Source organism: Malania oleifera, chromosome 1, assembly GCF_029873635.1.
Source record: "Malania oleifera isolate guangnan ecotype guangnan chromosome 1, ASM2987363v1, whole genome shotgun sequence".
Lineage (NCBI taxonomy): Eukaryota > Viridiplantae > Streptophyta > Magnoliopsida > Santalales > Ximeniaceae > Malania > Malania oleifera.
Window position 1 is genome coordinate 147,414,535 of NC_080417.1, and position 27,931 is coordinate 147,442,465.

The window sequence follows — 27,931 nt, forward strand, 5'->3', positions numbered from 1 at the left end:
GGGAACAAATGGATGGATGACAGTGGAAGGAACAGGGCAGGGAAAGAGGGAGGGAATATGCGGGACGGATCCAAAGGCATCTTGTTCATTATATACTTCAATTTTTATTACTTTATTTTAAGGATAGTACCGTCCATCATCTCCATATTGGGTTGAAAAATATTTAAATGATTTGTACAGTTAATCATAAGATATTATATTAATATTTAAATTTATTAGAGTATTATGATATTGGTATTAATAGAACCTAGATTGAATCAATCACATCTTTAATTTTTTTTTTTTTTTATTACGCACTCGGTATCCACGCATTTGTTTGATGGTTCACGTGACTAATCCCGCTCCCCTTGAAGTTGACCCCACAATTCTAAAAGGAGGGTAAATTCAGGAGTCCAGGGACGGAAACGAATCTGAGAGGGTTTGAACACCTGATCTCATGAGAGACATTCTCGCAGCCCGCACTACCACCTGAACCACACCCTGGGGGTCAATCACATCTTTAATTTGTTTGGTTTGAAGTGATTCTCAGATATATTTGGAGAAATTACACATATTTCAGTTTTCTAAATGCACATATAGGACTAATGCATCACATGTTTAATATTTAAAATACACACACAGATATGTAGAGGGGAATGCCTTTTATATAATTTTCCTTGAAATAGGTCCTATCAATCAAGCTATTCATTTTATTCAGACCCTTTCTCTTGCTAAGACCTCAGTTAGTGAATTTGCAAGATTCTTAGAAGATTTTATATAACTTATATTAATGATGTCACTACTCAAATATAATCTCACAGTACTGTATTTTATTTTTATGGGTCTAGATTTACCGTTATAATAGCGGCTATTCACTCTACCAATTGCAGCATTACTATCACATTAATTAAGATATGTAATATTGGTTTTTCCTAAATAAAATTTCATATAACATATCTCTCAACTAACTTTCTTTCTCACTAGCTGATGTTAAAACAATAAGCTTAACTTCCATAGTTGAGTTAGCAATTATTATTATTATTATTTTTTAGATTTCTAGCAAATAGCATCACCACCTAAAGTAAAAATATAACTAGTGGTAGAGAGAGAATTACTTGACAAATTATTCCTGATATGCCCATAATAAATCACGCTAATAAGGGCAGGTCAACGCCTGTCTCATACTTTCTCCAGGTCTGACTTTCTGACGAGTGATTAGCTCCGACCTAATAAAGAGGAGGAAAGATTCACGCCGACGCCCTTAAAAACCGAGTAATAGGCACACGCACTTATGACCGGAGAGCGATTTGCGCCCCCACGCAATAAATCCGAGCCAACCAGCGATCAACTCAAGCCCCTATAAGAAGGGATTGTGAGTACAGGCAAAGGTAAGTCACATAACACTATTCTACTATTGCATTTAGCCTTCCTAAAAGCCTTCCTCTTACTTAGGCATCGGAGTGATCCCCCGGAGTACACCCCGGGTCCTCCAAGCCTTTGTTCTTTTCTTCTTTCAGGTCAACGAGAGTCGAAGGAGCATCCCAACTATTTTTTACCCCGCAACAGTTGGCGCTGTCTGTGGGAAGTTACTTTTAGGAGGCGATATTATCTTGCTCTCGACTTTCAAACATTCAAGCAATGCCGACCTCGCGCAATTCTACCTCCTTCCCTGATACCAAAGAACCATCCCAATCCCTCCAATGGACCTCCGACTCATCTGGTGTCAGTAGGGAGGAGTTCTTTGCCTTCTAGAAGGAAATGAAGGACATGCTTAACCAACTCTTACAACAGAAGAGTCAAGAAGGGCACGTCCTTCCCCGACCGCAAGAGAAACCCAGCGCAGACAAACAAGCTGACGAACTAATGGAGAAAGAAGAGAAAACTCACCCCAATAAGAAGGTAGAAGATGCAAATAGCGTGGATGTCAACCAACAAAGATCCACCGAGCTTGAGGAAAGAATAAAGAAGATAGATTACATAGAGAAGATGATGAAAGAAGGCAGAACCAGGCCCTATTATGGTGAAACATCCCTAAAGTCCGTGGAGTCTCCGTTCAGCAAAGAGATCATGGAAGCTCCATTGCCTAGTAGATTCAAGATGCCCACCTTTGAGAGATACGAAGGTTTGTCTGACCCCATTGATCACCTGAAAAATTTCAAAATGTTAATGCAGCTGCAAGGGGCTCCTGACGCCATCATGTGCCGAGCGTTTGCTACCACCCTTAAGAGTACCGCCAGAGACTGGTATCGAACTCTTCGACTAGGATCTGTTGGTTCCTTCCAAGGGATGGAGCAAATGTTCATCGGCCACTTCCTTAGTAGCCGGAGAGTTACCAAAACAATAGGCCATCTAATGAATATGGTGCAAGGGGATCGGGAGACTTTAAAGAACTTCATGCACCGGTTCAACACAGCGACCCTAGAAATCCACAACTTAGACATGGGGGTAGCCTTGGCCGCCCTGACAACGGCTCTCCAACTCGGAAGTTTCTTATACTCCCTAGGGAAAAAACCGCCGATGGACATGGGGGAGTTAATGATCCGAGCAGAGAAATACATAAACCTGGAGGAGATGATGGACACGAGAGGAAATCGTCTAGAGCGGAAGAGGAGAAACAACGGCAGAGAATCTGGAGACACGTATAGATCTATAAAAAGGCACGAAACTAGTGCGCTGCAAACAGGTCAAAAGAGCAGAGGATAGCACAACAAGTTCTCCACTTACACACCTCTAAATGTACTGCGCTCAGAGTTGCTGATGCAGATAAAAAAGAAGGACTACGTCTCATGGCCTGAACCTATGCGAACGCCTCTACATAAGCGGAACATGTCCAAGTTTTGCGCATTCCATAGGGATCACGGCCACAACACAGAAGAATGCATTCAGCTGAAGAAAGAAATCGAAGTCCTAATAAGAAGGGGACATCTGTCAAGGTTTGTCAAGAAAGAAAATCCACAAAGGGAACCATTCGAGCAGAGGAGGCATGGCGCAAAAGAGAAGGAAGAGCAAGCTATTGGGGAAATTGCGGTGATCTTTGGAGGATCTGCTAATGGAGGAGATAGCGGGAGTGCGCGCAAAAGATATGCTAAACAGGTGCTGACGATGGAAAAGAGGGAAACCAGTAGCAAACGAAACAAGAAAGGTGACGCCATAACCTTTGACAGCGGAGATGAAGAGGGAGTGCAGCAACCGCATGATGACGCACTAGTGCTCTCCCTACTCGTGGCCAATTACATGGTTAGACGTATACTGATAGACAACGGGAGCTCGGCCAACATCATGTTCTGGTCGGTCTTGGTTGGGATGAAGATCGGCAAGGAACGATTGAAGCCCGTCTCGACCCCCTTGGTAGGATTTGGGGGAGACACTGTTCACCCCTTGGGAATTATCACGTTACCAGTGACAATAGGGACGACCCCACAGCAGGTAACAACGTTGATAGAGTTCCTGGTAGTTGACCGACCTTCGGTGTACAATGTCATCTTGGGTTGCCCTTTCCTTAACGCAATTCGAGCGGTAACATCAACATACCACCTCAAAGTTAAATTTCCTACACCACAAGGGATAGGATATGCCAAAGGAGATCAGGCCGCTGCCCGGAGTTGCTATGTAATGGCCTTGAAAGGGAAGATGGAGGCCAAAGAATCTCTAACGGTGGAAGACCTGGAGGTCAGAGGAGAGTATCCCCAGATCAGTACATTACACGAAGATATCAACCACATACCACTGCGAGGCCACCAGGAGAGAAGTATACAGATCGGGAATCACTTACTCGACACCTTGAAAGCGGAGTTGACTGAACTCTTGGACGAATTCTCTGACTTGTTCGCATGGTCGGCAGCAGACATGCCCGACATCGACCCTGCTGTGATAGAGCACAGGTTACAGGTCAACCCCAACCACCGACCTGTAAAACAAAAAAAAAGGAGCTTCGCGATGGAGCAGATCAAAATAATTGATGAAGAGGTGACGAAACTATTGCAGGCCAACTTCATCCGAGAAGTGGACTACCCCGAGTGATTGAGCAATGTGGTCTTGGTTAGGAGGCCCAATGGAAAATGGCGCACCTACATAGACTTCACGGACTTGAATAAAGCATGCCCAAAGGACAGTTTTCCTCTCCCTCGAATTGATCAGCTAGTGGATTCAACCTCGGGGCACGAGCTCCTTAGCTTCATGGATGCTTACTCAGGGTGCAACCAAATCCCTATGAGTCCAGCTGATGAAGAAAAAACTTCTTTCTTCACCGAAAGGGGTTTATATTGCTACCGGGTGATGCCCTTCGGCTTAAAAAATGCAGGGGCCACATATCAGAGGTTAGTGAACAAGATTTTTAAAGAACAGCTCGGAAAAACAATGGAAGCATACGTGGACGATATGTTGGTGAAGAGCATGGAAGCAGGGCAACATTGTAAAGATCTGAGGGAAACGTTCGAGCTCCTCCGCCGGTACCACATGAGGTTGAATCCCTCAAAGTGCGTGTTCGGCGTTTCCGTAGGTAAATTCCTGGGCTTTATGGTGACTCATAGAGGTATAGAAGCAAATCCAGATAAAATACGAGTGCTGCTGGAGATGGAGGCTCCAAGGACTAAAAAGGAGATCCAAGTTCTGACCGGGAGGATAGCCTCCCTCAGCAAGTTTATCTCCTGCTCAGGGGACAAAGGCTTACCTTTCTTTAGAGCACTATGGAAGAAGGGAGGATTCGAATGGGGGAAAGAGCAGGATGAAGCCTTCGAGCAGCTTAAGCAATACCTCGGATCCCCTCCTTTCTTGACAAAGGCAAAGAATGGGGAAGACCTCTATCTATATATAGCTTCCACGGAGAATGCCGTCAGCTCGGTCTTTGTCCGGGAAGAGGGTAGGAAGCATTAGCCTATATATTACACAAGTAAGGTGTTAAGTGGCGCCAAGAAGAACTATTGTATGGTGGAAAAAGCTGCCTTCTTCATTATCTGTGCAGCGCAGAAATTAGGACCCTATTTTCAAGCCCATAGGGTTGTCGTGTTAACAAACCTACCTATGAGACAAATTCTACAGCGACCAGAGAGTTCGGGAAGGATGACGAGGTGGTCGATAGAATTAAGTGAATTCGACATACAGTATCAACTGAGGCCCGCAGTCAAGGCTTAGGTACTCGCGGGTTTTACAGCAGAAAGGCTCCCCGAGTCATCCACCAAGTCGGAGGAGTGGACATTGCACGTTGATGGGTCCTTTAATGCTGCTGAAGGGGGAGCCGGATTCATCCTTTTTGACCTAGAGGGCAATGAAACTCTCTTCGCCCTAAAACTGGAGTTCATAGCAACCAACAACGAGGCGGAGTACGAAGCCCTGTTAGCCGGCCTGCGCCTGGCGGAAGCATTAGGGGTGGCACAGATCAAAGTACTGAGTGATTCCCAGCTGGTAGTAGAGCAACTTAAAGGAGAATTCGAGGCTAGGGATCCAAGAATGAAGAAATATCTCTCCAAGGCAAGAGAGTACATAGAGGCATTCGCCCAGTTCGACATAGAACACGTACCGAGAGCAGAGAATAAAAAGGTGGACGCACTCGCGAAGTTAGCCTCGGCAACCGGTTCGGAATGGAAAGACACTATCTATCTTGAACGCATAGGGAAACCCTTGTACGAGGAGGACAGAATTAACTCAGTGGCGTCCGAATTCAACAAGGACGATTGGAGAGCGTCCTTATTCCTATACCTCCAGGACGGATCCTTACCAGAAGATAATAAGGAGGCTCAAAAGGTGAGGAGGAAGGCGACAAGATATACGTTGATGGGCCAGGAGCTCCACAGGCGATCCCTGACATTGCCCTACCTTCGATGTTTAAGCAAAGACGAAGGGGAATACATACTACGGGAAATCCACGAAGGAGTATGCGGAAACCACCTTGCCAGTAGGGCTTTAGCTCACAAAGCTATGCGACAGGGATTTTTCTGGCCCACAATGAAAAAAGACGCGGTTGAGCTCGTCAAAAAATGTGACAGATGTCAAAGGTGCGCAGTGGTACCACACGCACCCTTTAGTCTACTCTCCCCTCTAACCAGTCCCTGCCCTTTTGCTCAGTGGGGGATAGATATCCTCGGACCTCTTCCACAGACAACTGGCCAGAAAAAATTCTTGTTGGTAGCAATAGATTATTTCACTAAGTGGGTAAAGGCCGAACCCCTAGCCACCATAACAGAGCGAAATATTACACGCTTCATGTGGACCTCATTGGTTTGCCGCTATGGCATTCCCTCAGCGATAGTTACAGACCACGGGAAGCAGTTCGACAATGACTGCTTCAAAAAGTTCTGTTCGGATCTATCTATTAAGCTTCTCTTCGCGTCGGTGGCGCACCCCCAGAGCAATGGACAAGTAGAGAACATGAATCGGATGATTCTGCACGGACTGAGGACGCGACTCGAATCCATGCAAGGTAGATGGACAGAGGAACTCCCTTCCCTTATGTGGGCGTACCACACCACCAAGAGAGCAGCAACAGGGGAAACCCCGTTCATGCTTGTCTTCGGCGCAGAAGCAGTCATCCCAGCAGAGGTGGGGATACCCTCTTGGCGAAGGCAATACTTTAACGAGCAGACCAATAGCGAGGAGCTCAGATCAGAAATAGACCTACTGGAAGAGAGACAAGATCAGGCGAGTGTAAAAGTTGCCGCGTACCAGAAGAGGGTAGCAAAGTACTACAACCACCACGTGAAAGTACGAAATTTTCAGCCATGAGACTTAGTCCTGAGGAAGAGGCGAAACAACCCGTCCGAGTCAGGGTCGCACAAGCTAAAGCCTAACTGGGAGGGCCCATACAAGGTCACCATAGAGATAAAACCCGGGACCTACAAGTTGGAAGAGGTAGGGGGGAAAGAAATCAAGAACACGTGGAATTTCGAAATGTTAAAGAAATATTATTCTTAAGAACCGCTTTTTGTAGTGTTGTAATAAAAGTGTCTTTTACAAAAAGTTGCATTACAACAATAAAGGTTGAAAAATTCAAAATACATGTTCGGTTCCTACATACTAGTTCGCTTTACTCCCCTCTCCAACTTCCACCTCCTCCCTTTCTTCATCCTCCTCTAGGTCCTCTGCAGACTCGGGACTCTCGTCGCCATAACCATGAGAGCTTACACCGTCAAGACGAATCTCAGGATGTTTAGTCCTTACTTGATCTCGACACCTTCTGAAACCAATTCGATAAGCTTTGGAGGTGTCGATAACGAATTGGTTCGACTCTTTGTACTTCTTCACCGCAGTTCGAGAAGAAGAAGCAGCAGCAGCAGCCTCTCTGGAAGGAAGTTCCTCCCTACGAAGGTGATCGATCTCTGCCTGCAGAGCCCGCTCGCGGGCCTCGGCCTCTTGCAGTTCGTTCTGAGCAAGGACATATTTTTCCCGGGCATCGAGGGTTTGGCGGTACATCTCCGCGACCTTCTCCTCCTGGGCTAGAGCCATCGTCGCCAGTTGCAGAAAATACCAAGTAAGGAAGTTAGCAAGGCTATGCATAAGTCCAAAAGTATAAAGCCTACTTTAAATAGGCACTTGGTACGAAGTATGGCGGATTTTCGCCGAGAGGGCGTCAGGAAGGGTACACTGGGCCTGCACAAAATCCTCAGCATGCACAGCCTGACGGAGAGCAGAGGTAGAACGGGTCGGCTCATGGAAGATGGCTTCAACTTGAGCCTGAGAGTTCGTAGGAGGAGCAGCATGGACCTCATCAGTAAGGGCGCCGGAATCCCCTACTGCGGGTGCATCCTTGTGAGAGGATTCTCCTTCGACCTCCCTTCTCTTCTTCCTGCTCCTGCTAACCCTTTGCTTTCTAGCCTCTCCCATGAGAGATTCATACCTAGTGAAGTCCATATCTGCAAGGATAAAAGAGACAAGGAGTAAGAACACCAACAGAAAAGACGACAACCAAACATACACATATACATAATAAGGGGGGAGAATGACTTGAGGAAACGGGGTTGATCCCCCACTGCACGAGGACACGCTCCTAGAGCAGCTCCTCGTGAGGGATAATCCCCTGTTCACCGAGGGCACGAAGTTCTTTAAGGATGGCCTGCTCTTCGGGGGAAAGTCTGAGGAGGAGATGGCGCACCCAAACTACAAAGGAAAAAGGGGTGAAAGGAGAAAAGATGAGTTAGACGGATCACCTACGTGTAAGCCTTGCAAAAGAGGGTGGAAAAAGATAACCACGTTACCATCAAGAGGAGAAGACCAGACAAAGGAGCCTGTGTAATCCAGCTCTCCCGACGCAAAGAAGTAACGGGTCTTCCAGTTATGGATGGAAGAACTGCCCGGTGAGAAGAGTTTATAACCTGGTAGAGAGTTGAAATAATATAGCTCTTTCTCCGCAGAGTGAGATCGCATCTGGAAACAACTTCTGAAAAGGGGGACGGTAGGCTGATGGCCCAAGCAGAGCAGAAGCACGGCAAAACAGGTGAGCGAAAGATAAGAGTTCGGAACAAGTTGAGATGGTGCTATGCGATAAAAACGTAATACGTTAGAAACAAAGGAGGGAAAAGGGAGCCTAAGACCCAAATCTAGATAATCGGTATACAGGCAGAGCTCCTCGGATTTTTGGTCAAAGGCTGATTCGGAAGCAATTGGTAACCTAACAGTGACATTGGATGGTATGGCAAAAAAATAACGAACATTTTGCAGGTCGGGAGAGGTGAGCTCACAACGAGCGCTCCGAACTGTTGTAGGTACCCTTAATGGCTGTGAGGAGGTCTCCATAGGAAAAAACAAGCCTGAAGGAAACACTACTTAAACCTAAGGGTCAAGCGAGCAAGCAATAGCAAAGATCAAGAAGAAAGAAGGCCAAGACAGATCAAGACAGTAAAATTTCACACAAACAACTAGGCAATCTTACAAGACAAGATCAAACATACAAAACTAGCGCAAGAACAATGAAGAACATGAAGAACAACAAGACAAAAATGCTATAGAGAGGGAAAGCATACCTAGCACCAAATAAGGGACTTGTGGAATGGAGAAGAGTAGAGAAGGAAGCAGTTCTCTTGGAATAAAGACGAGTGTGGAATGAAGGAGTCCACTGGCCTTTATATAGAGAGGAGGGCACGAATCCCTTTGGCGGGAATCTCAAGAATTTTCATTTACGAGAAGGATTGCGTCTCGAGGGAGGCAAAGGACACAGAAAATCTCTAACAAGTGCACAGACGAGGCTTCCCGAGGACAAACGCCACCTTAGAAACACCAAGTTGCCTCGGACACAACGTTGGATGGATGGTCATCAATAATGCTTTCCTCCAACCCACTTTCCGAGGTAAAACGCATTTAAAACCTGCTTTTTTGTATCTTTCGCCGGACAGAAGCGTGCAACGATGCCTCGGGAAAGTGAGATAGACGCAAAGGACGACCCAACATATGAGCACGACTCATCGGGTGGAAGGCCCAAAATGACGAGCATGACTCGTGAGGCCAGAGCAACCCAACAGATGAGCACGACTCATCACGCGGACGGCCCAAAATGACGAGCACGACTCGTGAGGCCAGACCAAACCAACAGATGAGCACGACTCATCAGGAGGATGGCCCGAACTGACGAGCACGACTCGTAAGGCCAGAACAACCCAACAGATGAGCACGACTCATCACACGGAAAGCCCAAGCAACGAGAATTAGTTGTAATGCCACACAGCCGAGTAGGTTGGTTAGCTCGGCCTGATTATTCAAAAAGCTCAGAAGAAACACCTCGGCCCGAGTCTCTCTTCAAAGAGCTCGGCATTCTCAGACAGCTCGGCCCGAGTCTCTCTTCAAAGAGTTCGACACGAAGAGTTCGGCACGAGTCATTCTCAGACAGCTCGGCATGAGTCACTCTTCGAAGAGCTCAGCATGAAGAGCTCGCACGAGTCTCACTTCAAAGAGCTCGGCATGAAGAGCTCGGCCTGAGTCTCTCTTCAAAGAGCTCGGCGCGATGATCTCGGCACGACTCATTCTCAGACGGCTCGGTACGAGTCACTCTTCAAGAGCTCGGCATGAAGAGCTCGGCACGAGTCTCTCTTCAAAAAGCTCGGCACGAATCCTTCCTCGAAGAGCTCGGCCCGAACAGCTCGGCAAAAATAGCTCGGCACGAATCCTTCTTCGAAGAGCTCGGACAAACAGAGCCCGGCACTAATGGCTCGGCACGAGTCACTCTTCAAGACCTCGGCATGAAGAGCTCGGCACGAGTCTCTCTTCAAAAAGCTCGGCACGAATCCTTCCTCGAAGAGCTCGGCCTGAACAGCTCAGCAGAAACAGCTCGGCACGAATCCTTCCTCGAAGAGCTCGGCCCGAACAGCTTGGCAGAAACAGCTCGGCACGAATCCTTCTTCGAAGAGCTCGGACAAACAGAGCCCGGCCCGAACAGCTCGGCAGGAACAGCTCGGCACGAATCGTTCCTCGAAGAGCTCGGCCCGAACAGCTCGACAGAAACAGCTTGGCACGAGTCCTGCTTCAAAGAGCTCGGACAAAAGAGCTCGGTCCGAATAGCTCAGACAAAACAGCTCTGCACAAAACAGCTTGGACAAACACAGCTCAGCACGAGTCCTTCTTAAAAGAGCTCGGACAAAGGAGCTTGGCCCGAACAGTTCGGACAAAACAGCTCGGGGCAAACAGTCGGCACGAGCTGCTCAATTATTCTTCCCAAAAAAAAAAAAAGGAAGGAGAAAAAGAGGGGAACATGAGGAAGTGTTAAAACTTCTAAATGGAAAGATGCAAACACAAATAATTATTCAAAATTCTATCCAGAAATTTGAAACTGAGGGGGGGACAACTGATATGCCCATAATAAATCACGCTAATAAGGGCAGGTCAACGCCTGTCTCATACTTTCTCCAGGTCTGACTTTCTGACGAGTGATTAGCTCCGACCTAATAAAGAGGAGGAGAGATTCACGCCGACGCCCTTAAAAACTGAGTAATAGGCGCACGCACTTATGGCCGGAGAGCGATTCGCGCCCCCACGCAATAAATCCGAGCCAACCAGCGGTCAACTCAAGCCCCTATAAGAAGGGATTGGGAGTACAGGCAAAGGTAAGTCACATAACACTATTCTACTGTTGCATTTAGCCTTCCTAAAAGCCTTCCTCTTACTTAGGCATCGGAGTGATCCCCCGGATTACACCCCGGGTCCTCCAAGCCTTTGTTCTTTTCTTCTTTCAGGTCAACGAGAGTCGAAGGAGCATCCCAACTATTTTTTACCCCGCAACAATTCCAATCAACATAAATAAAAAAAAGCATCGAGTATAGCAGGATACTTAGTAAAAAACAAGCCATAATTTTTGGTACCAACTAAATACTTTATTGCACGTTCAAAAGCATTCCAATGTTTTCTACTTGACTTACTCGAAAATCTACTAAGTATTCCTACTGCATATTAAATGTTAAGTCTAGTTAAATCAGTTGTATATCTTTGGCTACTAATAAGGATATTATATTCCTTTTGATTAACCACTCTGTTTTCGTTCTCAACAGGAAATAAGTGATTCTTTGAATCAAAAGGAGTAGTAACATGTTTGCACTTATCATAGTCATATTTATTCAAAAAAAAAAAATTCAACGTAATGTGATTGATCAAGAAATATACCATTGCACGATCTTGTAATTTTCATGCCTAAAATAATATTAGTCTCACTTAAATCTTTCATCTCAAAATGTTTTTTGATCATACTTTTTGTTTTATTCATTGCATGCATATTTAAACAAAAAATGAGCAAGTCATCCACATAGAAGCCAATAATAACATGTGAATTTTCAAGTATAATAGTTTTAGGTTCCTTAAAAGGAGTGTACACCTTGAACCAAAATTTATCATAACAGACATGTCTATTAGCACCTGAGTCTGCCCACCACCCCTCAATATCATGGACCATAATTATATTAGTAAGTATCACTACAAATGGTTTCTCAACTATATTAAATTGAAGAATAGGTCCACGTTTTTGAATTTTGCAAATTCGAGTAATATGTATACTTTTGCCACAAACATAACAAGCATTGTTATTTTACTTGTTTCGATTGTAAGGGGGTCCTTGGCTCAAATTCTTTTGATTAGGGTTGGCCCTATTCATTTTGTGAGGTCTACTATTATTTTCATATTTCTCGTCTAGGACTTTAATTGAGGGTTTTTAGAAAGAAAAAAAAAATAACCATTGGGTAAAGTATTATGTTAAGAAGCAATTAATTTTTTTTTTTTTGTGGTATTATCGTTATTGGTATTATAATTTCTTACAGAATTGCATCATGCCCTTTTGCTTCCTCCGTATTTTACTTATTCTGCAAAATCTTCAAATTTTCTTTGCGGAGAAGTTAGTAGTATCATAATAATCATAAAAATGATAGGCTAGACAATTAAAAATGTAATACCGACATTTATACTCATATTTTTCATATTGTTCCAATTTTTTTGTGGTGATCGACCAACTCATCTTCATTTATTTTTTCGGTATCGATTTTTTTTAGATCCTTCTCGGTGAGAACATAAGCTACTTTGAGGAGATTAAGGTAGAAGAATACCTTGCCTTTTCATCTCTTGAAGTGGACTCCTTTAAACCAAAAAAACTTGTTGAGATCTCCAATATTTCATTCGGTTTCTTTGTTGTAGCCTCCATATTTTGAACCATCTTAAAATTGTTAGGAAATTTAATAAAATAAAAACAATAAAACTTAAAACACAAATAAAAATACAAATATAAACACGATTCACAAATAGGCTGAGGCATGGATATCTCGCTCTCTTTGAGGAGATTCAAGTCCTCTGTGGTTTTTAACTTAACCCACAAACCGGTGCAGCATAACTCCTCAAGACTTGTCTCCTCCAAGATACAACAATCCGATTTGAATCGTGCTAGAAAAACTAATAACATAAAATGAACTTAGATACAAATAAAATATAAATATAACCACAATTCACAAATAGGCTGAGGCATGGATATCTCGTTCTCTTAAAGAAGATTCAAGCCCTTTGCGGTTTATTGGCTTACCCCACGAACCGGTATAGTAGAACTCCTTAAGACTTGTCTCCCCCAAGATACAACAGCCTGATTTTAATCGTATGACTCTCTCCAATTCTGCACAAATGGAGGAGTCCAAAGCTCCACAAAAAAGAAAGAAAGAAAAAAACACATTTTTTTGTTTGTCAAACTCTCTTGACTCAAAAAAAGGATGAAATGACGAGAATGAAGAGAAGAGATTTGTCACGCCCTGAACTTGGAAATGGGCCCCAGGGTGTGATTTAGTAATCAAACATGTCTCTGTATCATTCATACATCCATGATACTACACAAAATAAGGGTCCGATCCCGCAGGGTTCCTGTATACCTTATTTACAATCACATACACAATATACGCAGTGGAATTATACAACCTATTACATTCATTACATACCACCATACCATATCAGAGTCTATACAATACCAAAGTCTAATTCCCACAATACAAAACATAACTCCGAGTGTCTACATAACCCAAAACGACAACCCGACCATAGTTCAAGTCATACACAAGTACTTATACAAAGCTAACCAACAACCACACTCCCAAAAATGCTAGAACGCTAGCTTCAGCTACTCGAAGGACCTGAAACACATTTGTATGATTGGGGCTAGACACTTCTCAGTAAGGGAGAATCAGGTTATATCAGTGTGTGGCACATAAGTGTTATTTCAATAGTAAAACATAACATTTCACAATTCCAGTATTTTCATACTACAGTTCCGGTATATCTCACAAAACACAATCGATCTATCCAGTGTTGTCATACTCTTCGTGTAACGACCTGCTTAATAAACTGATTTTAATATTATTTTTTTAAAACTAATATTCTATATGCTCTGATATCATGCTGGGGGTAAATCCAACCACAAACCTAAGTAGCAAGAAGCAGAATCATATAAACATATTCATATCCATTATATACAATACAAACCAATACCACTTAATACCAGAGTACTACATGTTTTCCCAATATACACGTATATTTGAATTCCCCAAAATAAACTTCAACTAGCTAGGGTAATACAAAAAATCCTCCCAAAACATACTCACTTTGCTGACTGGGCACTACAGACGCCCCTCTATTTGCAAGCCTGATCTGCTCGCCTACCTGGATCACCTGAAAAATATTTCAACACTGGGATGAGCCAACACTCAGTAAGAAGAAACATGCTATTACTAGTGTGTGACAAATGAGCTATTATATATATATATATATATATATATATATATCATGAAATCTGTTTTCATATAAACATGAATAACTGAATACAAGAATACAACACAAATAATAAAATACACCACCCCTTTCCATGTTGTTTAACATAGCAGTTTTATAGGTTATAATTCAAAGTACTTCTAGTGTACATAAATAGGGTCCCTGTTCCTGTAAATCCGTACGTATGTAATAGTAACTGAAACTGTTTCCTGTGGCTATCTGTGTGTCATGACTTGCCCTCCTCATGACAGGGTTATGCGGCCCATAGGCTAGATTTACCCTGATTGGCCAATCAGGAATAAATCACCAAATTCCGTCAGTCGACCTGCCCACCTCAACCCATATCTAAATGGGGAGCCTAACCTCTTTAAGGGCTTAGGTGGTCAACCTTACCATGTATTATCTGAATAGGTGGTTGCACAAAATAAGTAACATAGTATCTGTAGCAACAGTACCGTGCTCTGTAGCTGCAAGTCCAATAGGGTCTGATATCATATAATATATTTCTATACATATCAAACTGATTTACCATGATTCTGAAGTAATCGTAATAACCATGATGCTGCATAACTATACTGAAATTCATATGTCGTAATACTGAGAATTGTATAATAACACTGAACTGCATAATCATAATACTGAAATTCATATAATCATGGTACTGAGATCCGTATAATCATGGTACTTAAAATCCATAAAATCATGGTACTAAAATTCTCATAATCATAATACTGAAATTCGTAAAAATCATGAAACTAGCATTCGTAAAACATATACCCGTACCATAATCATAATCACAAGCCACACTATACATAAATACATAATTTTCATAATTAAATAAGCTGTATAGCATTTTAAGAAATACCTAACATAGCATATTTCCCTTACTTGACTACTGGAAAGCCCCTAGGGAATACAAGCCTAACACCCACAAGGCCTCCTACAAAACACCCTAAAACCAACATATGTCAGAACAAAATATCAGTATTTTTCCGTCTATATCATTTCCTATAACTGCCAGAAAGCCAAAAACTAGCTAAAAGGCCTTACCCTGAATTTGGGATGAAATCCAACTCTATTTTCCTGACCATCCGCTTTGGTAGATTTACAGAGAACTCCGCCAAGAGTGTCGTGGTAGCTTCAGATTGTCGATTCGGTGACTGGTGGGGCCGAAATCGAAGAGAGAAGCAAGAGGGAGACGTAGAGAGAGAGAGAGAGGAGAGAGAGAGAGAGAGAGAGAGCTCGGTGAAAAATGTGATAAAATCTGGTTTTCTATACTTATATAGGACCATATTTGTCAACGAGACACGTCACCTCATCGACGAGTCTTTCAATAAATTCGTCGACGAAGTCCTGTATTCGTCGACGAAATTCAAAGGCCCGAAATCCGTCTCTCGGTATTTTCTCGTCAATGAAGCCTTGTATTCATCAACGAAATCCTTAAGGCCTTCGTCGATGAAACCCTGTGTTCGTCGACGAAGTCTACAACCTCCTTCTGTTTCTGTATCTATTTTCTCTTCCTCTTATTATTTAAAATGCTATTATTCTTCGAGTCACTACATTCTCCCCTCCTTATAAAATTTCGTTCTTGAAATTTACTATCTGAATCTCTATCTATACTTCCATCATTCTGTAAAGAAAATGGTCTACTTATTTTATTACCTGCCCTGACTTATGGTGGAGGAATACCGTGGTTACAATTACGTCCTAGGAGATTACATATATACATATAAACTAAACTATCTACTAACTTAAATTAATACATGTACCTGCAAGAAAATTTACCTAACTATTATACTTTACCTGAGTACCTCTATACCTCTTGGAATAATTGCGGGTATCTCTGTCTAATATGCTCCTCAAGTTCCCAAGAAGCTTCCTCTATAGCATGATTCCTCCACAAAAATTTAACTAACTTTATTTCTTTAGTACGTAAAATCTGAACCTTCCTGTCCAAGATCTGTACTGACACTTCTTGGTATGCCAATGAATCCTTAAGCTCTATCTCTGCATAGCTAATGATGTGGGATGGGTCTGAGACGTATTTTCGTAACATGGCAACATAAAACACGCCATGAATACGAGTCAAAGCTGGTGGCAAAGTTAGCCTATAGGCAACTGACCCAATTCTCTCAAGTATCTCAAAAGGGCCAATATACCTAGGGCTCAACTTGCCCTTCTTCCCAAATCTCATAACTCCTTTAAAGGGAGCTATTTTCAGAAAAACATGATCACCTACTCCAAATTCCAGTTTTCGGTGGCGAGTATCTGCATAACTTTTCTGCCGACTCTGTGCTGCATTGATCCTATCTCGAATAAGTCAGACTTTATCACATGCTTGCTGAATTATCTTTGGACCTAGAACTCACCTTTCGCCTACTTCATCCCATAAAAGAGGAGATCTACATCTCCTACCATACAATGCCTCGTAGGGTGCCATGCCAATGCTAGCCTGATAACTGTTATTATAAGCAAATTCACCTAGCGGTAAAAACTGAATCCAGCTACCTCCGCAGTCTAGCACACAAGCATGAAGCATATCTTCCCATACCTGGATGGTTCTCTCAGTTTGACCATCGGTCTTAGGGTGGAAAGTTGTGCTAAATGCTAGCTGGGTCCCTAGTGCCTCCTGCAAACTCCTCCAAAATCGTGATGTAAAACGTGGATCACGATCTGAGACTATGGATACCGGCACTCCATGGGATCGAATAATCTCTTGTATGTAAATCTATGCTAACCTGTTCATAGGGTAGCTGACCTTTATAGGCAGAAAATGTACTGTCTTCGTCAATCTATCAACTATCACCCAGATGACATTCTGTTCATGCAATGCCGGCGACAGCCCAGTAACAAAATTCATGGACACGTGGTCCCACTTCCACTTAGAAATGAAAAGAGGTTGTAATTGACCAGCCGGCCTTTGGTGCTCAGCTTTAATCTGTTGGCATGTCAAACACTACCGCACGAACTCTACTATCCCCCTCTTCATGCCACTCCATCAGAACGAATCTCGTAAATCCCTATACATTTTCATACTGCCAGAATGAATAGTGTATAGCTACTTGTGTGCCTCCTCTAAAATCGTCCTCCTGATGCCGTCATCTGCAGGCACACAAAATCTGGTGTGAAATCTTAGAGCCCCATCGTCAGAAATACTGAACTCCTCCCCCTAACCGTCCTGAACTCTGGCTATCACCTCCACTAATTATGGATCATCTCTCCGAGCAGCTTTAATCTTCTCATATAACGTGGGCTGTACAACCAAACTGGCTATATGCGCCTGAGAATCATTCTCCACTAACTCCACATCGAGTCTCTCTAAGTCCATCTGAATCGGATGCTGAACTATCGCTGCTAACTGTGTTGTGTCTCTTGATTTACGGTTCAGTGCATCAACTACCACATTTGCTTTACCTGGGTGGTAACTGATGGTACAGTCATAATCCTTGATAAGTTCCCACCACCTCCTTTGCCGCATATTCAATTCTTTTTGTGTAAAAATGTATTTTAGGCTTTTATGATTAGAAAATATCTCACACCTCTCACCATATAAGTAATGCCTCCAGATCTTCAATGCATGTACCACCGCAGCCAATTCTAGATCGTGAGTAAGGTAGTTCTTCTTGTATTCTTTTAGTTGTCTGGACGCATGCGCCACTACTCTACCCTGCTGCATCAGCATACAACCGAGCCCTTTCAAGGACACGTCACTGTAAATAACATAACCATCGCCTCCCGATGGAATTGTAAGAACTGGTGCAGTGACGAGCCGCTGCTTTAATTCCTGGAAGCTCCGCTCACACTCTTCATCTCACACAAATCTGACATTTTTCCTAGTCAACTGCGTGAGAGGACCTGACAAGGCTGAAAACCCCTCAACAAAACGGCGGTAATAACCTACCAGTCCTAAGAAACTCCTGACTTCCTGCACATTTCTCGGCCTAGCCCAATCTACTACTACGTCAATCTTGCTGGAATCCACTGAAATACCGTCCCTTGAGATCACATGGCCTAAAAATGCACATCCTCATAGACCTGTCTTTCTTCTTTACGAACAGTACTGGAGCTCCCCACGGCAATAAATTGGGCCGTATAAACCCCTTGTTCAACAAATCCTGCAACTGCTCCTTTAATTCTCCCAATTCAGCTGGAGCCATACGATACAAGACCTTAGAGATCAGCGCAGTCCCTAAAGGTAAATCTATAGGAAAATCTACATCGCACATAGGAGGCAACCCTGGTACCTCCTCTGGAAAAACATCTAGAAATTCTCGTACCACGGGGGTGCTGTCAATCTTCAATTCATTCTCAGATGCTTCTTTCACAAATGCTATAAGACCTGACCTTCGTCCAGGAGTAATCTGTGCGCCTGCACGACGGACACCAGCTGTGTTAGAGCACATACTCGTAAACCAACGAATTTGAATCCCTGCTCTCCAGGAGGTCTGAAAATTACTTCCTTCTGGAAGCAATCAATGCTAGTGTAATTGGCAGCCAACCATTCATACCCAGTATTATATCGAACCCACACATATCAAGTACAATAAGATCTGTTGGTAATACTTTTCCCTGAATCTCTATCGGATAGCCTCTAAGTACCTTTTGACATCTGAGCACTGATCCTGATGGTGTAGCTACCGACAGTGCTATATCTAATGACTGGGTCTCACTCTCACATAATTTAACATAAGATGTAGAAATGAAAGAATGAGTAGCACCCGAGTCAAAACGAACAATAACTGGGTATGATAGAACAGTAAATGTACTTGTCATCACATCAGTAGTAGCCTCTGCATCTCCTGGCGTCAGAGCATATACCCGCGCTGGGGCCACATTCCTCTGCTGGCCACCCCGAGGCGCCTAATATCCTCCCCTAGCTGCCTGATGTCCTCCCTGGTAAGTCCTGGGAGCTAGGACCTGGTCCTACTGCCCTAGGCACTCATGCATCATGTGACCAGATCGCCCACAACGATAACACACTCCCTTGCCTACCCAACACTCTCCCAAATGATGTCTCCCACATGTCTGACACACCGGGTAAGTATGTGCACCCTGGTTCTCACGAGGTCCTGCCATCTGCCTCTGGTCTCCCCTATCACGACCACCTCTCCATGGACCCTTACTGGAGCCAGCCTGAAAACCCCGAGGCGCAGGCCTCTTCCTCTGACTCTGAGCTACTACGCCCTTCTGAATGTCACTCTCAATAATCGCAGCTCTGTCTACAACCTCTTTAAATGTCTGAGCCCTGAAACCAATCACCTGCTCAAACAGATTCTGCCTCAACCCTTTTTCAAACTTCCTCGCCTTCTTTTCTTCATCAGGTGCTAGATGTGGAGCAAAATGCGACAATTCGACAAATCGAGCCGTGTATTGGGATACAATCATCTGCCCTTGTACCAAATGTAGGAACTCTGCTACCTTCGCACTTCGAATAATAGCAAGGAAATAGCGCTCGAAGAACATATCCTTGAATCGATCCCATGTCACTGGAACTGGAACCAGACTCTACTCCTCTATCAGACGCGCTGCTCTCCACCAGCGCTTTGCCTCCCCTGTTAGTTTAAAAGTAGCAAATGCTACCTTATGCTCATCCGTACATGGAAGCACCGCCAACATATCCTCGATATCCTGGACCCAATTCTCAGCTACAGTCGGGTCATCTCCTCCAACAAAAGATGGGGGCTTCATACGCGTAAACTGCTCAATCGAACAGCCACGCTCCCTAGAATTCCTAGCCATCTCAGTCATCACCTTCTGAGTGACATTGCGGAGCACAACATCAGTATCTCCTCCACCTATGCTGGAAGGTCCTGGCCTGTCATCCCCAGCATTCGTGCCGCTGCTTCCTGGGTCCATCCTAAAAATAAGAAACACACTTAAACACTTTATTTCCTATATGGACCTATCCTGTACCTACTCAAAAATTAATTACCTTCTCTGACTTTAACTCAATATCCAGTTCTGTCACCTAGACACACGATCCAACAATAGTTTACTATGGTTTTCCTGAAATCGTCACCCCAGGAAAAACACAGAAACCACTATGGTAATCCTGTACCCAGACACAAAACAAACCTCAAATCCTTTTCCCATACTTTGGTATTGCTTTTGCTGCACTCTAAAGTCTACAGAACCTAGCAACCTAGGCTCTGATACCAAACTGTAATGACCTGCTTAATAAACTGATTTTATTATTATTTTTTTAAAACTAATATTCTACATGCTCTGATACCATGCTGGAGGTAAACCTAACCACAAACCTAAGCAGCAAGAAGCAGAATCATATAAACATATCCATAACCATTATATACAATACAAAACCAATACCACTAAATACCAGAATACTACATGTTTTCCCAATATACACGTATATCTGAATTCCCAAAAATACCCTCAACTAGCTAGGGTAATACAAAAAATCCTCCCAAAACATACTCACTTTGCTGACACAGCACTACAGACGCCCCTCTATGTGCGAGCCTGATCTGCTCGCCGACCTGGATCACCTGAAAAATGTTTCAACATTGGGATAAGCCAACGCTTAGTAAGAAGAAACATGCTATTACTAGTGTGTGGCAAATGAGCTATTATATATATATATATATATATATATATATATATCATGAAATCTGTTTTCATATAAACATGAATAACTGAATACAAGAGTACAACACAAATAATAAAATACACCACCCCTTTCCATGTTGCTTAACATAGCAGTTTTATAGGTTATAATTCAAAGTACTTCTAGTGTACATAAATAGGGTCCCTGTAAATCCGTACGTATGTAATAGTAATTGAACTGTTCCCTATGGCTATCTGTGTGTCATGACTTGCCCTCCTCATGATAGGGTTGTGCGGCCCATAAGCTGGATTTACCCTGACTGGCCAACCAGGAATAAATCACTGAACTCCGTCAGTCGACCTGCCTACCTCAACCCATATCTGGATGGGGAGGCTAACCTCTTCAAGAGCCTAGGTGGTCGACCTTACCATGTATTATCTGAATAGGTGGTTGCACTAAATAAGTAACATAGTATCTGTAGCAACGATACCGTGCTCTATAGCTGCAAGTCCAACAGGGTCTGATATCATATAATATATTTCTATACATATCTAACTGATTTACCATGATTATGAAGTAATTGTAATAACCATGATGCTACATAACTATACTGTGATTCATATGTCATAATACTGAGAACTGTATAATCATAACACTGAACTGCATAATCATAATACTGGAATTCATGTAATTATGGTACTGAGATCCGTATAATCATGGTACTTAAAATCCATAAAATCATGGTACTAAAATTCGCATAATCATAGTACTAAAATTCTTAAAAATCATGAAACTAGCATTCGTAAAACATATACCCGTACCATAATCATAATCACAAGCCACACTATACATAAATACATAATTTTCATAATTAAATAAGTTATATAGTATTTTAAGAAATACCTAGCATAGCATATTTCCTTTCTTGACTACTGGAAAGCCTCTAGGGAATACAAGCTTAACACCCGCAAGGCCTCTTACAAAACACCCTGAAACCAACATATGTCAGAACAAAATATCAGTATTTTTCCGTCTATATCATTTCCTATAACTGCCAGAAAGCCAAAAGCTAACTAAAAGGTCTTACCCTGAATTTGGGATGAAATCCAACTCTATTTTCCCGACGATCCGCTCCTGCAGATTTGCAGAGAACTTCGTCAGGAGTGTCGTGGTAGCTTTAGATCATCGATCCAGCGACTGGTGGGGCAGGAATCAAAGAGAGAAGCAAGAGGGAGACGTAGAGAGAGAGAGAGAGAGAGAGCTCGGTGAAAAATGTGATAAAATTCAGTTTTCCATACTCATATAGGACCAGATTCGTCGACGAGACACGTCACCTCGTCGATGAGTCTTTCAATAAATTCATCGACGAAGTCTTGTATTCATCGACGAAATTCAGAGGCCCGAAATTCGTCTCTCGATATTTTCTCGTCGACGAAGCCCTGTATTCGTCGACGAAATCCTTAAGGCCTTCGTCGACGAAACCTTGTGTTCTTCGACGAAGCTTGGCAATTTTCTGAAATTATGATTATTTAATATTATCTCCAAAATCCGCGTTCGTCGACGAAATCTACGGCCTCCTTCTGTTTCTGTATCTATTTTCTCTCCCTCTTATTATTTAAAATGCTATTATTCTTCGAGTGACTACACTTCAGCCTAAGCTGACCCGCATTACATGGCGCCCTCGGTAACTTGGCATTGCATAAGCCCCATAGGATTCATCCGGTGCAAACATGGTGAACTCACACCCTTCAGTGATCAATTGGTATAGAAAGTGGTATTTCACACTTTCATCCTACAGTATTATTTCAACTCTCCTCCACATCTCAGCCTTCGAGGATAAGCTGGCACGCTTCAATTATCCTCGGTGTTCGGCCTTATTCCGACTCGGCAGCCTACGATAGTTAACCGATTCGGCTTTTTCACAAAACTTGGAACAATTTGGAACTCATGCTCCTATCTCTCATTTCAACGATTCACATCTCAACTCATTTCAATACATCAGCTCATTCCACACTTATTTGGGTAAACAAATAATCTCATAACAGTATATCCGAAAATACAGTTTAACATAATCAAAGGTACAATCATCTTTATACTATAATTTATACAAATATATGGTTTTCCAATAGAAACGTAGATGATACCCAAAACCCCTAATTTTCCCAAAAACTGTAACTCGAAAACCTCGTGATTTCACCCAATAGATTTTCCCAAATAAGAAATCAGACCATCCGTATAAACGTAAACCACAGTTTTATCGACTCAGATTCCAAAAAAGCTTATATAAACAGAATTCTTTTACCTTTTCCCGATAACCAAAATACGAACTAAAGGACTCCAAAACAGTGAACCAAGTTCTCAAAACCTAAAAACCACAAAACAATACTCCCTTATAATCCAGTTTACTACAAATTTACAGAATCGGAAAAAAATTTAGACCCTTATTGTAAAGACCTGAAAATTTAAAAGGATTAAAATAAATAAAATAACAAATAAATAAATAAAAGGAATGATGTGGGAAAAAAATTAAAAAAAAAAGAAATTAAATTAAATTAAGTAACTAAATCATTGGATTTAAAAAATAATAATAATTAAAATAAGATATATATATATATATGTATATATATATAAGTAAGTTAATATATATATAAATATATAAGTTAAAGTAATATAATATATATATATATATATATATATAAGTAAGTTAATATATACATATATATATATATATATATATATATAGAGAGATTATATTATTATATATATATATATATATATATATATATATATAAAGTAATCTGAAGATAAGAAGAGAAGAAAGAAAGAAGAAGAAATTAGAAGCAGCACGCCCCCCCACCCTCTGCAAAATTCCTACGCCAGCCGCAGCCACCTTCGTCTCCGTCTCTGTCTCTCTCAATTTCTCGATAAATTTGCAGCGGATCGGGAAACGGAAGGTGCCGTTGGATTCTTGGTTCCGCTGCCGACATTTTTACTGAAGCAGATTGGTCGTGGGAACGACTTAAGTATTGCTCCTGGGAAAAAGTAATTTTTTTATATTTTCTCAATTTTACTCTAAATCTGTTGTTAAATCGGCGAACGGGTACCACCACGTGGTCCTAGTCGTCGTCGTCGTCATTTTGGCGTATATAATTTTTCAATTGGGATTTTCTAGGCCCTACTCCAAAGCGAGAGTGGGATTTGAGAAATTTGACAAATTAATTAAATATGCGGGTATACTGTAAATTGAAAATTATGACATTAGAAAATATTTAAATAGTACGTTATTTAGAAATAATTTAAATGGAATTAGGGTTTTTGAATCAGGACTCGGGTAAGCGCCGCGGGTGTAATTTTGTGCCTCGCAGGCATAATTTAGAAAATTAAGTGGGAGTATTAAATATTAGTTTAAATGTTAATTTGAGATGTGTGGAGCCTAGGAAGGCTAGATGGGTAGTATTTTGGGGAAATGAATTAATTAATTTGGGAAATATAGTAATTTGACTATATTTAAGGGTATATTTATTTATTTAGAATTTATGGGCCTAGAAAATATTAAAATAATATTTTATTCGAGATTAATTACATGGAACTAGAATTTTTATTCAGGATCCGGGTAAGTGCCGTTGGTATTTTTCCGGAGTCCATGTCGGTGTAGTTCGAGAATTCAGGTAAAGGAGAAATTTATATATTAAATCAGGTTTTTCATGAATTAAAAAATGAACATGTGTTTTATATATATATATATATATATATATATATATATATATGTTTTTTTATGTGGATTTAAAATGCCAGCCATGAAATTTATGTTTTCTGAGTCTAAGATTGTCAATATAGTTATGTATGTGTGAAAGTAAACAAACGAAAGTGAAAGGAATTTTCTAAGGAATTATGTAAGAAATGAAGTGTATTTTAAGCATGTAAATGTTAAATGTGAGTTGGCTTATTTTATGAGAAATATATATGAATTTTACTGCTAAATTGTGTAGCATGAGAATTTGTGCAAATTATATGTTAAATGTATGAGATGCAGGCTAAGCAAGTAAAACAATGAGAATAAAATATGATATAAACAATGTTGCCTGTGTATATTAAATGCAACCATGTAAATGTAAGACAAATGAAAGAACGCCATGTTAGCAGATCTAGTACACTTCTGTGTAGACTAACTAATGATAGCTAAAAGGAGCTGTGTTAGCAGATCTAGCACGTTTCTACGTAGACTAACTGATGATGGCTAAAGACCAGCTGTAGTACGAAGTAATGAAATGAAATGTTATGCAATGAAATGACGATGAAATGACAAAGGTAAATGATGTAAATGGGAAAGAGTCACTTAAAGTGAAACGAAATGCAAAGTTAAGTTATGAACAAGAATGAAGTGCATGAATGTATAATGATAGAACATAATGATGTATTATGATAATAGAAGTATGTATGTACGTAGAATATGTTACGATTGGGCGAGGCATACTCTTCGCCTAAGGGCTTGCTGAGTAAGGCGAGTGCACTAGTAGTTTCAAATGTGATAGTAGCTGCATAATACACTAAGGCAGAGGGAACCTACTTGTATGGGTGGGTAGGATTCCCTATCCTTAATGCCTTTGTCGGTAAACTATTGTTGAACTGTGTGAGTACGGGATTAATCTACCACTTGAGGGCTTATTGAGTAAGGTGAGTGCTCTGATATGTTTTAATTGTGACCTTAGGGTTACCTAAGTATCAGAGCAGAGGGGTGCTACTTGTATGGGCAGGTAATCACCCCTATCCTTGGGTAATCTCGTGGGTTAAATATTTGCATGTGATTGTTTAGGTTTATAAAACGATTTCAATGTTATATGATGATTTGCAAATGAAATAAAAATGATATCTATCTATCTCATGTTGGCCACACGCTGTTTTAATATGTATATTTCTTCCCTTACTGAGATGTGTCTCACCCGAATATGATTATTTCTTTTTCAGGACATCCTCGAGGTCGAGTTTAGGGAGCTAGAGGGTATTTAGCATTTTGAGGGACTTAAAGAGAAAGGGTATATTTTCAATATACTTTTGAGGAATGTAAATATTTATATTTTTAAGTTTTTATGTTTTAATCCTGTTGAGAATAGGATGGTTGTGAAAATACTGAAATGTTTTTGGAGATGTATGTATATATGAGAATGCAGGTGTTGGATGGATACTTTGGATTATAGATAGAAATTAGTAAACTCTGGTATTGTGTTATATGAAGATTTTGTTTATATTTTCTGCTGCATATGTTATGTTAATTATGGATTATCAAGGATTTTATCCGGTATAACGCGCCGGACCCAGGTTTAAGGGTCCAGGGCGTTACACTTACCTTGATTTTTGGGTAAAACCCAAAAATCCTCAAAACGAAGATTCGATCTGCTATAAACGTAGCTATTCTCCTCCTGATCCACGTAGTAACTTCTGATTGTCGAAACAGGTGAGGAACGATGAAGAATCAGAGAGAGAGAGAGAGAGAGAGAGAGAGAGAGAGAGAGGATTTTTGGTTTCTTAGAAATGAAGCAAGTGAAATTGATATTTATAGACCCCTTGACCCGGTCAGCCTTGTCGACGAGATGGTTCCTTCATTAATGAGCTAGAGAAGGGCGCTTGTCGATGACAGGGTGACCTCATCAACAAGCTTGATATTTCAGAATTCTCAATAATCTCTTGGTATCGATTCGTCGACGAGCCTTTGAATTTCGTCAACGAGCAGTATAAGGGCCTTCGTAGACGAGAACAATGGCTTTGTCAATGAAGCCTGCTAATTTTGTCACGCCCCAACTCACAGATGGGTCCCAAGTGTGAATTTAGTAACTTAACCTGCCTCTGTATCAATTAAAACATACATGATACTACACTGAATAAGGGTCCAAACCCGTGGGGTACACGTATGCCCTATACACATTCACATACACATCACATACACAATAGAAATGTTCTTTCTAACATATACAATGTACCATACCAGAGTCTACACATAACCAGAGTCTACGCTCCAAAATACAGTACATACCCCAGGTGTCTACAAAACCCAACAATGACCACCTGGTTACAAAAAATCAGTACTTAGTCAAGTACTATACACAGCTAACCGACAACCACGCTCCCGAATGCTAAGACGCTAGTTTCGGCAACTTGAAGGACTTGAAATACATTTGTATATTCAGGGTGAAACACCTCTCAGTAAGGAAGAAACAAGTTATATTAGTGTGTGGCACATAAGTGTTATTTCGATATAAAACATAACACAATATAGTTCCATTATTTTCACAATCTAGTTCCAGTACATATGATACAAAACATTCGGTCAGTGTCGTCACACTCTTTGGCCGAAATCGGCCACATCACACGGAGCACCCGACACCCTGCAATAGCCGAAGCCCCATAGCGATATCGTTGATAATACGGTGTCCACTCACACCCATCAGTGACCAACCGGAACTAATAGGTGATATTTCACACCCTCGGATAGAGAGTCAGACACTCTCGCCCATGGTATTTAATTGAGACACGACGTTTGCCCACGATAATTAGTCGAGACGTGGAAATTTCACAAAACTTGGAACATTTTGGAACTTATGTTCCTATACTTCTCAGCTTACAGTAATTAGCCGCACTACTGTTTTCACAAACCTAGAACATTTTACATAAAACAGATCATTCCACACTTATTTGGATATACAAAAAAACATATCATTTTTAATTCGAGAATACAATTTAATACAAATACAGGTACGGTCATCTCAATACCATAGTTTATACAAATATACGATTTTCCAAGAGAAACAGAGATGATACCCAAGACCCCCAATTTTTCCCAAAAACTATAACCCAAAAATCTCGTATTTTCACCCAATAAATTTTTCCAAATAAGTAGCCAAAATATACATACTGTAACAATCTCAAATTCTTAATATAAAATGTAGCATAATAAATAGAAAAATCAACCCGATCCTATGGGTAGCGGGGATAGCATGACATAAACAGCGGAAACCTAAGCAGCAGTAAAAATAAAATCTCAATCATCTAACCATAAAACATAATACCAGAGTTTACTACATCATCAAAATACTGTATATATATATACACACAATCTCCAAAAATTCAAAATAATACTAGGATCATACAACAAAAATCTCCTGATCCTAGTTCAACACTTACCCTTCTAGTAGG

The 27,931-nt window shown here is 41.4% G+C and overlaps 2 protein-coding genes across 2 annotated transcripts; both read left to right on the forward strand.

Moving 5' to 3' along the window:
- Nucleotides 1-2,145: 2,145 nt before the first annotated feature.
- On the forward strand, nt 2,146-2,682 carry LOC131149670 (uncharacterized). Its single transcript, XM_058100317.1, has one exon. The coding sequence runs from the start codon at nt 2,146-2,148 to the stop codon at nt 2,680-2,682; it is 537 nt and encodes a 178-aa protein (XP_057956300.1).
- Nucleotides 2,683-4,371: 1,689 nt separating this feature from the next.
- LOC131149676 (uncharacterized) lies at nt 4,372-6,254 on the forward strand. The gene is made up of 3 exons (XM_058100332.1): nt 4,372-4,584; nt 5,110-5,969; nt 6,218-6,254. The coding sequence occupies exons 1-3, from the start codon at nt 4,372-4,374 to the stop codon at nt 6,252-6,254; spliced, it is 1,110 nt and encodes a 369-aa protein (XP_057956315.1).
- The last annotated feature ends 21,677 nt before the right edge of the window (nt 6,255-27,931 follow it).

Bases quoted from the DNA above. Each gene is read 5' to 3' on its own strand.
- LOC131149670 (XM_058100317.1), top strand. From the start codon at position 2,146: ATGCAGCTGCAAGGGGCTCCTGACGCCATCATGTGCCGAGCGTTTGCT.
- LOC131149676 (XM_058100332.1), top strand. From the start codon at position 4,372: ATGGAAGCAGGGCAACATTGTAAAGATCTGAGGGAAACGTTCGAGCTC. The intron at 4,585-5,109 runs GTTCTGACCGGG...GTCAAGGCTTAG, and splicing joins GGACTAAAAAGGAGATCCAA to GTACTCGCGGGTTTTACAGC. The intron at 5,970-6,217 runs GTGCGCAGTGGT...GCATTCCCTCAG, and splicing joins AAATGTGACAGATGTCAAAG to CGATAGTTACAGACCACGGG.